Source organism: Rana temporaria (genome assembly GCF_905171775.1).
Source record: "Rana temporaria chromosome 3 unlocalized genomic scaffold, aRanTem1.1 chr3e, whole genome shotgun sequence".
NCBI classification, from domain to species: Eukaryota; Metazoa; Chordata; class Amphibia; order Anura; family Ranidae; genus Rana; species Rana temporaria.
In genome coordinates, this window is record NW_024404427.1 from 109,023 (window position 1) to 126,395 (window position 17,373).

The window sequence follows — 17,373 nt, forward strand, 5'->3', positions numbered from 1 at the left end:
TTGGTAACAAAAAAAATCGCAATAATATTGATTGGTTCACGCAAAAGTTATAGCGTCTACAAAATAGGGGGTCGATTTTTGTCATTTTTTTTACTAGTAATGGCGGTTACCTGCGATTTTTGTCAGGACTGCGATATTGCGGCGGACACATCGGACGCTCTGTCCGAACTGTTCACTCATCCCTAGTCCTGATCTCTGTAGTAGAGGGTCTGGCAGGGAGTCTGGAAAGTCCTGTTCAGGATTTACACATCTCCCAGGCCCCTTCCCAGCCCTCTGATCCTCGGTACACTCCGGGTTTTTCTCTCTCCCTATTGGGCGGTTTAGGGTCACCTGGGACACACAGGCGGAGCTCTGTAGTCTGCGGAGCAGACAGGAGGGATCTGTTCAGATCTGAGGTTGGTGATCCTGGGAAGAGTTTGTATTGTGAAGCTGACAAGTGTTAGGACTGTGCAGCCGGTGAAGTAGGACTGCTATTGTGTAGTGAGTGCCGGGACACGGCTAGGGGTTTGGTTGGAAGGTTGGGACTGGTTATCTCTGGAGCTCTGTACACCGTCTGTATATAACCTGGAAATATCTCCAATACATGGACCTCCGCTGGTCAGGAGATCACTGGACTGGGGTGTGATATTGAATGGTGATGGTGATAGTGGTGGGGATTTAGTGGCAATATAACATGTTTGGTGATTAATAATCCGTTTTATAGAGGTGTACACTTCACACCAACAAGAGGGACAACTGAGGAGGAGACGGGGACAGAGGGACTTGGTTCCATAGAGCAGTGGTCATCAACCTTGTCCTGCAGGGCCCACTAACAGGCCAGGTTTGCAAGATAACTGAAATACATCACAGCTGATATCATTTGCTCCTCAGTGATTGCAGTATTCTAGACTGCATCTCCCCAAGGTAATACATAAAACCTGGCCTGTTAGTGGGCCCTGCAGGACAGGGTTGATGACCACTGCCATAGAGGGACAATCCCTCCAAATGAAGGACACTTGGGAACTATGTATAACATGTATGTCCAGCCAAAATTCATTGTTCTTAGTTCTGGATGGAGTGGGGAAGGATTAGATCCCCTGGCAGATTTTACTGCTATCTGTGTCTCTGTTAGAGGTTTCCTCTCACTTCCTGTCTTGGTGACAACATTTTCACCAGACAGGAAGTGAGAGGAATTCTCTGGCTGCAACACAGAGAGAAAAGAAAATCTTTTTCTTTAGTAGAGTAAGAGACCCTGTTGGAGATTTTACTTCACTTCCTGTTTAACCCCTTAATCCCCGGACCATTTTGTTGCAAAAGGACCAGACCCCTTTTTGCGATTCGGCACTGCGTCGCTTTAGCTGACAATTGCGCGGTCGTGCGACGTGGCTCCCAAACAAAATTAACCTCCCTTTATCACCAAAAATAGAGATTTCTTTTGGTGGTATTTGATCACCTCTGCTGTTTTTATTTTTTGCGCTATAAACAAAAAAAAGAGCAACAATTTTGAAAACAATTCAATATTTTTTTACTTTTTGCTATAAAAATATCAATAAAAAAATATATATAATAAACTTTTTTTCCTCAGTTTAGGCCGATACATATTCTACATATTTTTGGTAAAAAAAAAAAAAACATTTATTGATTGGTTTGTGCAAAAGTTATAGCGTCTACAAAATAGGTGATAGTTTTATGGCGTTTTTATTAATATATATATATCTTTTAGTAGTAATGGTGGCGTTCTGCGATTTATTTATTTATTTTTATTGTGACTGCGACATGGCGGACACATTGGACACTTTTGGGACCATTGTCATTTTTACAGCGATCAGTGCTATAATTTTTACAGCGATTGGAGCTATAAAGATGCACTGATTACTGTAAAAATGACACTGGCGGTGAAGGGGTTATCCTGTATGGGGCGCTGAAGGGGTTAAGTGTGACCTAAAGAGTGATTCTTACTGTTAGGGGGCGTGGCCTGGCGTGACACGTCACTGATCGTTGTTCCCTATGACAGGGAACAGACGATCAGTGAGATGCCACTAGGAAGAACAGGGAAGGTTTGTTTACACTTGCCTCCCCCCGTTCTTCAGCTCTGTGACCTGATCGCGGTACACTGGTGGCATTCGGGTTTGCGGGTCCCGTGGGAGCAGTCACGGAGTTCCCGACAGGGTCGCGAGCACACCGGCGCGCTTGCGACCCACGGCTGCCGATGTACATTTTTTTTCAAATTACTTAGAACCCCCAAACACTATACATTTTTTTTCTAACGCCCTAGAGAATAAAATGGTGGTCATTGCAATACTTTTTGTCACACCGTATTTGTGCAGCGGTCTTACAAGCGCACATTTTTAGGGGGGAAAATACACTTTTTTTAATTAAATACTAAGGCAACCGTAAAGTTAGCCAAACTTGTTTTTATATTGTGAAAGATAATTTTACGCCGAGTAAATTGATACCCAGCGTGTCACGCTTCAAAATTGCGCCCGCTCGTGGAATGGCGACAAAATTTTACTCTTAAAAATCTCCATAGGCAACGTTTAAAAAATTCTACAGGTTGCATGTTTTGAGTTACAGAGGAGGTCTAGGGCTAGAATTATTGCTCTCGCTCTAACAATCGCGGCGATGCCTCACATGTGCGGTTTGAACACCGTTTTCATATGTAAGCGCTACTCACGTATGCGTTTGTTTCTGCACGCAAGCTCGTCGAGACGGGGCGCTTTACTTTTTTTTTTTTTTTTTACACTGTTTTTAAAAATAAAACAAAAGATTTGGGCAACTTTATTCCTATTACAAGGAATGTAAACATCCCTTGTAATAGAAAAAAGCATGACAGGTCCTCTTATATATGAGAGATGGGGGGTCAAAAAGACATCACCACCCCTTTTAGGAGCTATGGGCGGAAGAGATGTTTTGACGTCGCTTCCGTCTTGCTATGGTATGGAGACGGGTGAGGGCCCATCTTCCCCTCACTCGTATCCATACCAAGCAGGAGAGAGGACCCGATCGCCTCCGCTGCTACCAAACGGCTCCGGTAAGCGGCAGAGGTCACGGGAGAGCGGTGGGAGGGGGGCCCTCTCCTGCCATTAATAACTGTGATTTATTTTTTTTGCAGTGAATCCGCTGCCGAGACCACCATTATTGTAAACCGGACCACCGCCTGAAGACGCGGATATCTGGGTTATGGCAGCTAGCTGCTACCATAACAGGGATGTCCCGCTTCCAAGTGCCGACGTATATAGTCGTGCGGCGGTCCGGAAGTGGTTGATGAAACTGTTGTCAGCAGGACGGGAAGTGATTGGAAATCTCTTTAAGGGATCCCTTATGCCAGTGGTCATCAACCCTTTCCTGCAGGACCCACTAACAGGCCAGGTTTTATGTATTACCTTGGGGAGATGCAGACTAGAATACTGCAATCACTGAGCAGCAAATGATATCAGCTGTGATGTATTTCAGTTATCTTGCAAACCTGGCCTGTTAGTGGGCCCTGCAGGACAAGGTTGATGACCACTGCCTTATGCAGTAGCAGAAAAAAACTTGAAAGAGGTCCTCATTTTGTTTTTCCCCACTCCGTCCAAAACACGAACAAAAAAATAATAATTTGGCGCGATGAACCATTTTAAGATTCACTCAACATGGCAGAGTCAGAGCGGTAGAAGAAGGAGCTGGGGGAAGACTGGATTGTGTTGCCAATCAGAAAGTCCCATCAATGCTGAGAGATGAATTCAGTTTGGTGGTCCATGGAGACGTTTTATAGGGTGGTGTAAAGTCCGATATAAAAAGTGCAGCAACCAATCAATATTTAGCTTATTGAAGATGAACCCTTGTTGGTTGACTTGGGTTACAACAACAAGAGACGACAGATTTTATAACAAATATTATGAGGGCTGGGCACTGCTCTGGGGGACATGTACCAAAGGAAAATACTAATATTTTGGGTGGAAAGCGACAATTTTAATAATGCTTATACGCATAGGCGTGCGCACAGGGTGTGCCAGGTGTGCCCAGGCACACCCTAATCGCTCCCTGCAGTGCAGATTCCCCCTGCTGCCCGGTGTCCCCTCCCACAGCATGGCTGGCTTCCCTCCTCTCCCATTGGCTACTGCAGTGGGCACACATAGATGATATTTCATGATGAGTGGGGGAAGGGGGCTGAGGGGGGATGGAGCCCCGAGGGGTCCCCCAAAAAGCCCTGGATCTTGGGCATTCATAATTGCATTGTTAGCCCCGAGCGGCTGTATAAATAGAGACTGTCACATGAATCAGTGCAGACAGCTGGTCCAATGCCTGTGATTTTGACAGAAGACTTGGACTGCGGGACGTGTGACCTCCATCATAGGCGCCACAGGTCCAGGAGGCGGGAATGACACTGAGGCCGCGCCGAGCACTGAGATCCCCATTTGCTCTGTGTAAATGGGTGGGCAGCGGAGCGGCTCTCCTATCCTGGCTCTCTCTCCCTGGTGAGACAGCCTGCTGTCTCAGGGTGGTCATGAATGAGATGGGATACCCTACACAGGTGACGGGGGGGGGGGGTCAGTGTATGTGTTGGGGGATCAGTGTATGTGTCGGGGGTAGGTCAGTGTAGTGGGCAGGTAGCTCAGGACAGGACTGTTCCCTGACACACTTTACTTCTTATTGTAACCAATGTGGCTGGGGATTCCCTTCATCTACACCAGATCCTAATCCTAGATGAGGGACCCCCACACAAAAAAACATTGACATGGGATTACCTGTGCCAGGTCTGGTACAGGTTTTAAGGGGGGAACCCCATGAAAAAAAGAAAAGGAAAAAGCATACCTCCCCAAAACTCATGCCACATTCTTATCCTTGATGGAGGTCTGGTATGGATGTGAAGAGGGAACCCACACAAAGAATTGTCTGGATTCCTTCTAATTCTATTCCGGAGCCTTCAGGTCTGGTATGGAATTTATAAGAGGGACTTATGCAAAAAAACAAGAGCATGTCCCCAAAAAATATCATGCCGAATCCTTTTAGGAGCATGCAGCCTGGCTGGCCAGGAAAATGGGGGGAATGACCGTGTGTATGTATGTATGTATGCATATATATATGTGTGTATATGTGTGTGTGTGTGTGTGTGTGTATATATATATATATATATATATAGCACTGAATCCCCTGCCTGCTCAATCTAAATGACACTCTCTCTCGCTCTCTCTCTCTCTCTCTCTCTCTCTGTCCACGCCAGCAACATACTACACAGGGCCAAAGTGCAGGCGGCCTTATATAGTGTGCATACTTGCCAACTGTCCCGTTTTTAAAGGGACAGTCCCGTTATTTGGGACCTAGTCCCAGGTAATTTAGCCTGCCGGGACTTGTCCCGGCTATTGGGGAAGGCAGGTGCGGCTTCTGGGTCTCGGCAGGGACCTGAGCCTGCGCTGTGTGTTTCTGTCCCCTCCCTCCCTCCAGTCTCGTGCTGTGCGGGGTCCTTGTTATCTCAGCCTCCCCCTCCAATCAGCAGTGCGGTGTGCTGTGAGACCTCGGAGGCGGAGCTCACTGTAGCTCCTGTCGGCTGGCCAGAGGAAGGGAGGAGGTGAGTGAGCTGAACTTTTCTGGGAGAAGTTTCCTAGGGTGGATAGTAGTAGTACAAACTTTCAAGGAGATTTTTTCTTAGGAGAAGACTCGGGGGAGATAGTGAGTTTGAGTGTGGGGGAGGGGAGGGAGTGTGGGGGAGGGGAGGGAGGGATGAGGTCTGCAGCCCAAACACATTTTGACAGATCACTTCTAAGCATGAACACTCTGTGCAAACATCATCCAATATCAATTGCTCAGACTAGATAATGTGGGGTCATTTATGTAACCTGTGTGTGTATGTGGTGAGTTCACACTTCTGATTGTACATGTATACAGGTTCTGAGTCTGTGCAATCAGAAGTGTGAACTCACCACTTACACACACAGGTTACATGAATGGCTATAAATGACCCCACATTATCTAGTCTGAGCAATTGGATTGGATACAGAGTGCTATAAACTGGATTACATAGATCTATACATACTATCTGTCTGTTTGTACTTACATCTAGTACTGTTGTAGGATTCATTGTTTTAAATGTTTTTAGTGGATGAGTTTTTTTATTATTATATACATCGCTATCTGACCACTTCTCAGTCCCCCTCTCCTGTACATACTGCCCCCAGCTTGCATCACCCCCAGATCACATCATACAGACATCACTCTGAGTGAAATACCCCCCCCCCCCACTGAGGGACATCATTCCATGGTCACTTACCTTCCCTTATCTTCCCAACATCACTTCCTGATTACCCCATAGACACCACAAGAAATCCCTCCCCATTATGCCACCGCCATACCCTCCAACCTCCTCTCCTGTACACACTGCCCCCATCATACCCTCTGCACTCCTCCTCCTCTTCTGTACATACTGCCCCCATCATACCCTCTGCACTCCTCCTCTCCTGTACACACTGCCCCATCATACCCTCTGCACTCCTCCTCCTCTCCTGTACATACTGCCCCCATCATACCCTCTGCACTCCTCCTCCTCCTCTGTACATACTGCCCCCATAATACCCTCTGCACTCCTCCTCTCCTGTACACACTGCCCCATCATACCCTCTGCACTCCTCCTCCTCTCCTGTACATACTGCCCCCATCATACCCTCTGCACTCCTCCTCCTCTCCTGTACACACTGCCCCATCATACCCTCTGCACTCCTCCTCCTCTCCTGTACATACTGCCCCCATCATACCCTCTGCACTCCTCCTCCTCTCCTGTACACACTGCCCCATCATACCCTCTGCACTCCTCCTCCTCTCCTGTACATACTGCCCCCATCATACCCTCTGCACTCCTCCTCCTCTCCTGTACACACTGCCCCCATCATACCCTCTGCACTCCTCCTCCTCTTCTGTACATACTGCCCCCATCATACCCTCTGCACTCCTCCTCTCCTGTACACACTGCCCCCATCATACCCTCTGCACTCCTCCTCCTCTTCTGTACATACTGCCCCCATCATACCCTCTGCACTCCTCCTCCTCTCCTGTACATACTGCCTCCATCATACCCTCTGCACTCCTCCTCCTCTCCTGTACATACTGCCCCCATCATACCCTCTGCACTCCTCCTCCTCTCCTGTACATACTGCCCCAGCATACCCTCTGCACTCCTCCTCCTCTCCTGTACACACTGCCCCCATCATACCCTCTGCACTCCTCCTCCTCTCCTGTACATACTGCCCCAGCATACCCTCTGCACTCCTCCTCCTCCTCTTCTGTAAATACTGCCCCCATCATACCCTCTGCACTCCTCCTCTCCTGTACACACTGCCCCATCATACCCTCTGCACTCCTCCTCTCCTGTACATACTGCCCCAGCATACCCTCTGCACTCCTCCTCCTCTCCTGTACATACTGCCCCCATCATACCCTCTGCACTCCTCCTCCTCTCCTGTACATACTGCCCCAGCATACCCTCTGCACTCCTCCTCCTCTCCTGTACACACTACCCCCATCATACCCTCTGCACTCCTCCTCCTCTCCTGTACATACTGTCCCAGCATACCCTCTGCACTCCTCCTCCTCCTCTTCTGTACATACTGCCCCCATCATACCCTCTGCACTCCTCCTCTCCTGTACACACTGCCCCCATCATACCCTCTGCACTCGTCCTCCTCTCCTGTACACACTGCCCCCTCATACCCTCTGCACTCGTCCTCCTCTCCTGTACACACTGCCCCCATCATACCCTCTGCACTCCTCCTCCTCTCCTGTACACACTGCCCCCATCATACCCTCTGCACTCCTCCTCCTCTCCTGTACACACTGCCCCCATCATACCCTCTGCACTCCTCCTCTCGTGTACACACTGCCCCCATCATACCCTCTGCACTCCTCCTCCTCTCGTGTACACACTGCCCCCATCATACCCTCTGCACTCCTCCTGCTCTCGTGTACACACTGCCCCCATCATACCCTCTGCACTCCTCCTCCTCTCGTGTACACACTGCCCCCATCATACCCTCTGCACTCCTCCTCCTCTCGTGTACACACTGCCCCCATCATACCCTCTGCACTCCTCCTCCTCTCCTGTACACACTGCCCCCATCATACCCTCTGCACTCCTCCTCCTCTCCTGTACACACTGCCCCCATCATACCCTCTGCACTCCTCCTCCTCTCCTGTACACACTGCCCCCATCATACCCTCTGCACTCCTCCTCCTCTCCTGTACACACTGCCCCCATCATACCCTCTGCACTCCTCCTCCTCTCCTGTACACACTGCCCCCATCATACCCTCTGCACTCCTCCTCCTCTCCTGTACACACTGCCCCCATCATACCCTCTGCACTCCTCCTCCTCTCCTGTACACACTGCCCCCATCATACCCTCTGCACTCCTCCTCCTCTCCTGTACACACTGCCCCCATCATACCCTCTGCACTCCTCCTCCTCTCCTGTACACACTGCCCCCATCATACCCTCTGCACTCCTCCTCCTCTCCTGTACACACTGCCCCCATCATACCCTCTGCACTCCTCCTCCTCTCCTGTACACACTGCCCCCATCATACCCTCTGCACTCCTCCTCCTCTCCTGTACACACTGCCCCCATCATACCCTCTGCACTCGTCCTCCTCTCCTGTACACACTGCCCCCATCATACCCTCTGCACTCGTCCTCCTCTCCTGTACACACTGCCCCCATCATACCCTCTGCACTCGTCCTCCTCTCCTGTACACACTGCCCCCATCATACCCTCTGCACTCGTCCTCCTCTCCTGTACACACTGCCCCCATCATACCCTCTGCACTCCTCCTCCTCTCCTGTACACACTGCCCCCATCATACCCTCTGCACTCGTCCTCCTCTCCTGTACACACTGCCCCCATCATACCCTCTGCACTCGTCCTCCTCTCCTGTACACACTGCCCCCATCATACCCTCTGCACTCGTCCTCCTCTCCTGTACACACTGCCCCCATCATACCCTCTGCACTCCTCCTCCTCTCCTGTACATACTGCCCTATCATACCCTCTGCACTCCTCCTCCTCTCCTGTACACACTGCCCCCATCATACCCTCTGCACTCCTCCTCCTCTCCTGTACACACTGCCCCCATCATACCCTCTGCACTCCTCCTCCTCTCCTGTACACACTGCCCCATCATACCCTCTGCACTCCTCCTCCTCTCCTGTACACACTGCGGAGTGGGTGGAGCTTCGGGGAAGTGAGTGTGGTAATTAATGGCTGTGCTCCAAAGTGTCCCTGGAATTTTTTTTTCAAATGTTGGCAACTATGAGTGTGGGGCGTGGACTTAGTCTCCCTGAGCCATAATTGGTCAAGACACCCTGCCTTTGGCCAATTATGGCACTCTGCTGAGGGCACTGGGATTGGCCAAAGCATGCAGGTCATGGTGCATGCTTTGGCCAATCATCATGCAGCAATGCACTGCATTATGGGGGCATCACACGGCGGTCGAATTTGCAGCGAACACCCCATAATGTTTGTTTTTTGTCGAACAGCCAATGTTCTATTTGAACTCGTGTTAGACCCGAACATAAAGCTCATCCCTCGTGATGGTATCATAGAAGCATTAGCAGCGCTTAACCAGTGTATTATACACCATATGCATCCAAACAGTTTAGGGTTATTCCACCACGTGATCAATGCGACCCCTTAATAGGGTAACATCGCTTGACAGTCCTGAAAGTGTTCGGAATGACCGAGCTTAACAGTCCTGTAACAAAATGTCCCACAAATGCCTTTGTCATATACCGCTTCCTCCCAGTCCTAATATAGATATCAGATCTTCCAAACGCTTGCCACCACAAACTAGGCAGTACTCATTCTGGCTGCTTAACATGAACTGTTTATTTGAACACAGGCACACCGATATTCAAACTTCTAATCAATCAGAAGGGAGAGCTGTTGGAGGAATTCCCCCTTCCCTCTGCAAATACACAGACATATACATCCCATAATAGGTTGCTCCCAAGGCAGACAGACACAATAGAACCATGGGGTACAGCCACACCTAACCAACACATCTTGCTCTCTCAAATTCTCTCTCTCACGCGCGCTCTCTCTTTTGTGCTCTTTCGCGCTCTTTCCCGCGCTTTCACATTCTCTCTCTTTTGCTCTTTCGCTTTCTCTTTCATGCACTCTTTTGCTCTCTCTTGCCCGCTTTTCTCTCTTGCCCGCTTTTCTCTCTTGCCCGCTTTTCTCTCTTGCCCGCTTTTCTCTCTTGCCCGCTTTTCTCTCTCTTGCCTGCTTTTCTCTCTCTTGCCTGCTTTTCTCTCTCTTGCCTGCTTTTCTCTCTCTTGCCTGCTTTTCTCTCTCTTGCCTGCTTTTCTCTCTCTTGCCTGCTTTTCTCTCTCTTGCCTGCTTTTCTCTCTCTTGCCTGCTTTTCTCTCTCTTGCCTGCTTTTCTCTCTCTTGCCTGCTTTTCTCTCTCTTGCCTGCTTTTCTCTCTCTTGCCCGCTTTTCTCTCTCTTGCCCGCTTTTCTCTCTCTTGCCTGCTTTTCTCTCTCTCGCCCGCTTTTCTCTCTCTCGCCCGCTTTTCTCTCTCTCGCTCTCTCGCGCTCTTTCGCTATCTCTCTCTCTCTCTTTCTTTTTTCTCTTTCGTCATGGTTCGTAGGTAGCTGGTGTTCCAGTTGCACTGAATACTAGAAGCTGTCAGGGCCGGGCTGGTTTTCAGTAAGAAGCTGCTTGTCAGTCTGATTGGGTGCCAGTTGGCGGATCTCCTTATCACCATTGATCAGGGCCGTTTGAAGGAATTAGGGGGCCCCAAGCAAAATAGACTTGGAGGCCCCCCCCCCGCACGCACAGCGCAGAACCACAGCAAGCAGAAAACCAACAGCCGGGTGGATGGAAGGGGTGATGGTGGGGAAGGAGGAATCACTAGTGCCCCAGCATAGCATGACATATAAAAGAGGGCTGCATACAGGGCTGGTGCAAGGATTTTTGACACCCTAGGCGAAACCTAATTTTGCCGGCCCACTTGGCTCCACCCCTGACCCCACCCCCTTTGCCCTGCCCATGTATACCCCACCTTTATAACGAAGCACCCATCAAATGCAGCCTTACCAGCGCCCATCAAATACAGCCTCACCAGCGCCAATCAAATGCAGTGTCACCAGCGCCCAAATACAGTGTCGCCAGGGCCCATCAAACACAGCCTCATCAGCGCCCATCAAATGCAGCGTCACCAGGGCCCATCAAATACAGTGTCACCAGCGCCCAAATACAGTGTCACCAGCGCCCATCAAATGCAGCCTCACCAGGGCCCATCAAATGCAGTGGAGGACAGTGCGGCCGGGCTCCCTAGGCGGTGTAGTGTCTCCTCACCGGGCCCCACTCGGCTGCGGGCCCCATAGCGCCCGCGTTGGGGGCCCCCTTCCAGCTCGGGGCCCCAAGCAATTGCTTGCATTGCCTCTCCTGTTCCGACGGGCCTGCCATTGATGCAGCACGAGCCTGAAAGGTTAAGCAGAGTAACCTGTTATCAAAAAAGTAGTAACTAAGATGAACCCATTATTACAATGTGATACTGGGAGGAGGTTTACCTGTTAATCTGAGTAACCAAAAGACAGGGTACCAGTGGCGATGTGTCCATAAAGGGCGCACGAGTGCCGCCCAGTCTCTCCTGTCACCTCTCTCACCATAGATAGATTCATGCATTGCATGAATCTATCTATGGTCGCCAAAGCCACCCCCTACTCAGGTGTCCGGCCCCTTGTCGGGGGCCGAGCACATGAATTACAGCGGCAGTTTTTTTTGGAAGCACTTGAATTGAGCCGTAGGCTCTAATAGGCATCCACAATGGTGAACAGCGGGCGCAATGCTGTGCATTCGCTGTTCGCTCAGTTGTATGTTAGGAAAGCAAATGAATCACATTCCTAACACTGAACCGCCTCTCAGTTAATCAGGTGTATGGGTCTGTTACCTGTCACCTGATTGTCTGAAATGACAGGCGCTGTGATTGGACGCCCCCTCAGGCGTCCAATCATAGGAGAGGGCGGGAGAAGACATTGAGGTCGGGAAGACATGGATGACATTGCTCGCCGCCTGCTGCCGTCACCCGCTGCACACCCGAGACCGGGTAAGTGCCGGGCAGGAGGCACAGTGGCTCCATTTGATGGCACAGTGGCAACATTTGATAGGGTTTTTTCAGAATCTTTCTGTTTGTGCCCTCCCAAAATTTTGAGCACCAGCCGCCACTGTAGGTTCCTCTAAACTGACCAGGCAGCTGCATAGTGCAGTGATGAGTCAGAAAAACATGGAGGACAAAGAGCATGATCAATGGACGCCTTTACTATAGAAAGAAATGTCATGTTTATGTCCTTTTTAAGAACAGCCAACCATGAGTTAAATGCTTTTTTATTTATTTTTTATTTACAGCAATGTTGAAAGGTCCATGTAACAACCTAGAGAGAATCTCGGAGAATATTGGAGACATTTCTCTTCCACTTTCAGCGATGGCGTCTGCTGACCTGAGAGCTGAGCTGGAATGTTCCATCTGTCAAAACATTTATACCAATCCTGTAACCCTGAAATGTGGACACAACTTCTGCTGGGACTGTATCGATCGTGTGCTGGATACACAGGAGGGGTCTGGAGATTATTTCTGTCCTGTATGTAGAAAAAGGTTCAGGAGTCGCCCTTCACTGCACAGAAACATAACTCTACATAACATAGTAGTGCACTTCCTGTCACCTCAGCCAGATCAGGAGGAGTCCGGGGTCTTCTGTACTCACTGTGTGGACTCTCCTGTACCTGCTGTTAGATCCTGTCTACACTGTGAGGTTTCTCTGTGTGATAAACACCTGAGAGTCCACAAAAAATCCCCAGAACACGTCTTATGTGACCCCACCTTGTCCATGGAGAGCAGGAAATGCTCCATCCATAAGAAGATCCTGGAGTATTACTGCACTGAGGATGAGACCTGTGTCTGTGTGTCCTGCAGTTTGGCTGGAGAACATCAGGGACATCAGGTGGAGATGATGGATGAGGCTTTTAAGAAAAAGAAGGAGAAGCTGAGGAATGTTCTACAGAATCTTCTGACAAAGAGAGAGGAGACGGAGGAAAGAGTCCAGAGTCTGCAGTAACACAGGAGGAAAGTAGAAGAAGAAGCAGCTGGTGACACCTAGAGAGTCACTGTCCTGTTTAGAGATCTCAGGAGATGTCTGGAAGATCTGGAGAACAGAGTCCTGAGGGAAATCTCCGGGAGGGCAGAGCGGATCTCCATCTCCATCCAGGATCTGGAAATAAAGAAGGAGGAGCTGTCCAGGAAGATGCGTCACATTGAGGAGCTGTGTAACATGACGGATCTACTGACTGTCTTACAGGAATCAGACACAGGTGACTTGTGTGATACTGAGGATGGAGATAATGAGGACAGAGAGAGACATGAGGAGCTCCTCCATGATGGAGGGGGTCTGGGTGTGGCGGGGGTCTTACACACAGGTTTATCTGATATAATAACAGAGGTAAATGTATACTTCCCCATACAGGGAGCTGCAGACATATTACTGGATGGAAACACAGCTGGTAATTATCTACAGATATCAGATGACAGGAAAACTGTATCCGTGTCATATAGAGACCAGAATTACCCAGAAACACCAGAGAGATTTCTGTATTGTTATCAGGTGATGAGCAGTCAGAGTTTCTCCTCAGGGAGACATTACTGGGAAGTGGATGTCGGGGGATCAGAGTACTGTAGAGTCGGGATGTGTTACCCCAGTATAGAGAGGAGGAGAGGGGGGAAGGAGTCATTCTTTGGAGATAATAAGAAGTCCTGGGGATTGGACAGGACTGGTAATCAGTATTCTGTGATACATGACAGTAAAGAGACCCCCTTACCCCCCAATGTCTCCAGTAGACTCAGGATAGATCTGGATTATGAGGCCAGGCGGATCTCCTTTTATGATCTGTGTGACCCGATCCGACACCTCCACACCTTCACCACCACCTTCACTGAGCCCCTCCATGCTGGGATATGTGTAGTGAGAGGTTGTATAAAGATATGTGGGGGGAGGGGGGAGATGTGACATCACAAGGACAGTCATACCGGACCTATTCTGACACTTCTCTCCTACATGTAAAAATCATCATTTTTTTGCTATAAAATTACTCAGAACCCCCCAAACATTATGTATGTTTTTTTTAGCAGAGACCCTACGGAATAAAATGGCGGTTGTTGATCCTTTTTATGTCACACGGTATTAGCTCAACATTTTTTTCAAACGTTTTTTTGGGGGGGGGAAAAACAGTTTCATCGATTAAAAAACACTAACGTTAGCCCATTATTTTGTATAATGTGAAAGATGGTGTTACGCTGAGTCAATAGATACCTCACATGTCATGCTTTAAAACTGTGCAAACTTGTGGAATGGCGCCAAACGTTTGGTACTTAAAAATATTCATAGGCGATGCTTTAAAATCTTTCACAGATTACCAGTTTAGAGTTACAGAGGAGGTCTAGAATTATTGCTCTCGCTCTAACGCATGCAGCGATACCTCACATGTGTGATTTAAACGCCGTTTACGCATGAGGACGCGACTTACATGTGCGTTTGCATCTTTGCGCGAGAACACAGCAACGGGGAGGTTTAAATGTATTTATTTATTGTTTATTTAATTTTTTTTCATTTTAACACTTTCTCTTATTTTTTTGGATCAATTTTATTCCTATTACGAGAAATGTAAACATCCCTTGTAATAGGAATAGTGCGTGACAGGTCCTCTTTATGGAGATATAATAAAAAGTCCTTTGCGCTACTAGATAGAAGTAGTAGAGATGTGTATAGAACAAATAGTGATAATAAACAAATCAAATCTAGCTGCAAAAGCGAATAGTGTTCACAATACACAAATATACAAAAGAGGATAAACGGGCGATTCTGCGCAGTGATGAATTATCACAAAATATACAAATATGTGACAAAGATGAATAAGTTGAATAAAGTATCCAAGTAATTCATGTCTAGTCCGTGTGATTATCCATGTTCAGACCGTCTCACATAAAAGTTCATTACATCCGGCTTGTTGTGTGCTCTCAGAACTCTCACCTCAAGAAAGTCAATAAACGGAATCAACTATTATAGGAACCTTCAACCCTCATAGGATTCCGTCCCGCAATCTTTACTGGGATCTTCACGTCTTTATATGACCGGCCCCCGGTCACCACACATCCCAATTCCAGGTAACAGGTAAGCACAGCGGCCCAGAATCTAATAACTCCAGCAAGGACATGACTTTTGTATATAACATGCGTCAATTAGTCCAGGGGTTCCGCTCAATACATTTTCACAGATTTCTCCTTTCTAAACATGTTTCACATATCCAGCTTCATCAGGAGAAAAGGGAGAAGGAAATTCAAACTTCAGTTCTGGGTGTTAACATACAGTTTCTTCTCATGCATGGGATAGATCCAGTTCACCTTCTTAATGATAACCCCGGGGTCTGACTGTTAGCCACGCATTCTGTCATACCAGATCCTTATCCGAGCATGCAGCCTGGCAGGCCAGGAAAGGAGGAGGGACGAGCAAGCTCCGACCCCTCCCGAACCATGCCAGGCCACATGCCCTCAACATGGGGGGGGGGGGGTGCTTTGGGGCAGGGGGAACCTTTTTGTCAATCACACCTAAGGGTCTAGTATGGATTTGGGGAGGGACCCCACACTTTTTTTTTCTTTTATATTTTGGCATGGAGTTCCCCTTAAAATCTGCACCTGACCCGAAAGGGCCTGGTATGTATTGGTGGGGAAGTGGGGGGAACTAATGCGCAAAAACCAACCTAACCATAGAATAGAAAGCTATATACAATAATAAATAAACTAAAAGACTAATAAGCAGCAGCCACAACTAAAAGTGCTCACACACTGGCAGAATATGAAAAGTGGGGGTGTAATGGCGCTTACTATTAAAAAGTTAAACTAAAATAGCTGGTAGAAAAAATGTTCAAAACAAATGTTCAGCCAATCCCTCAATAAGTGGAATTCCAAATGTGTATCACTCCAAATGAGACCCACACAACATGAATGTAATGTGGACGGTGATAAGAGTGAATAGATGATGAATGATTACCTAAGGAGGTAAGCAGACGTACCACCAGGGGCACCGTAATGGTCAAAATAAATGAGCAATATCTATATAAAATATATAGACATGACCACTATGACAAAGTGTTCATAGGAAAATAGATTAGACAATAATGTACAGTGCTGCATCAATAAAGTGCATAGTGCAAAAATACAATGTAAAAATCCAGTGAACCACAGTCTTTGCAAAAATACAAAAAAACTGTCCAATATTTGTGCATAAGTGCAAAAAATATAAGCAGTGAAAGGTAAATCCACAATTGGGATCAATTAAAACAAAGTGATATAAATAAAACCATGCAAAAGTGTCCAGTGCACAAATGTGCAAAATTAGCAAATCCGAACTGGCTGCAGAAAAAAAAAAAAATAATAGAAGTTTCAAACACTGATTTTCAAGGTGTAAAAAAGATGATCAAATAATAGTCCACAGATGATACTTCAATGTGTGATGATGAGCACACGTGCTTGTAAAATAAAATACCAAAGGATCCCGCAGTGCAGAAAATAAAGTGATTGTTTTCACAAGCCTCTTACCTCCCAGAGGCTTAGTTTGTGGGGCGTGTTTAGCAGAGATATATTTGTTTAGGAGATGTGTTTGAGTTTCGTGAAAAAATCCGCCCCCATCTTAGCAGCTCTGCCCATCATTACAAAATACGCCCCCTTTTGTAGGCATCCGCCCCTCACACACACCCATCATGAAGAAATCCGCCCCTTGCAGACTTGCATGAGCATCGGGAGCGTGTCGCAAAATATCGGCTTTTGTGCGCAGGCGCCGTCTACAGCTGATCGCAAATTCCAATGTTCAGCGTTTTTTCAGGCGGCTCCGTACTGCGCATGCGCTGTTCTAGGTGGGCATTTCTCAACAGCGGGCATTTCTCAAATTGACACCGGCAATGTTTTATTTTTACATTCATCTGTCAGTGGGGGGGGGCCCACTAACAGCTGATAAGTCATACGTAGTTAGGGACGTGGTGGTCGGCTTCCCCGCCTGCTTCTTAACGACCAGCTAATGTTGAAGACACCGGTGGTCGCCGGCTCCTAAAATTCACATCTGAACCGCATCTAAAATCGCAGCTGAACCGCTAAACAGCTGCTTAGGAAATTTGAAGTGAAAACGGAGAGGAAATTCGCACCCGACATGTGTGATCTTATCCTAAGTGATTGTACTGACTGGAGGTGTCAGGAGGAAGATTGCTTACAGATAATGTGTTGGTGGTGGAAGATTAGATATCAGTGTGTGTATGTTGTTGTTTATTGGCCACTACCAGTGTCTGGATTGTGACATTTTGGGGGTTTACAATAATATATCGGTGTGCT

General features: G+C 48.0%; 1 protein-coding gene across 2 annotated transcripts; it reads left to right on the plus strand.

The window, feature by feature from the left end:
• The first annotated feature begins 220 nt into the window (after positions 1 to 220).
• LOC120921703 (E3 ubiquitin/ISG15 ligase TRIM25-like) lies at positions 221 to 13,278 on the plus strand. Of its 2 annotated transcripts, none has more exons than XM_040334242.1 (2): positions 221 to 395; positions 12,354 to 13,278. In XM_040334242.1, exon 2 carries the CDS (start codon positions 12,356 to 12,358, stop codon positions 13,058 to 13,060), a length of 705 nt encoding a protein of 234 aa, XP_040190176.1. In that variant the 5' UTR covers positions 221 to 395; positions 12,354 to 12,355; the 3' UTR covers positions 13,061 to 13,278. The 2 variants fall into 2 exon arrangements, with proteins under 2 accessions (XP_040190176.1, XP_040190177.1); XM_040334243.1 differs by having other exon boundaries at positions 391 to 480.
• Positions 13,279 to 17,373: the final 4,095 nt, after the last annotated feature.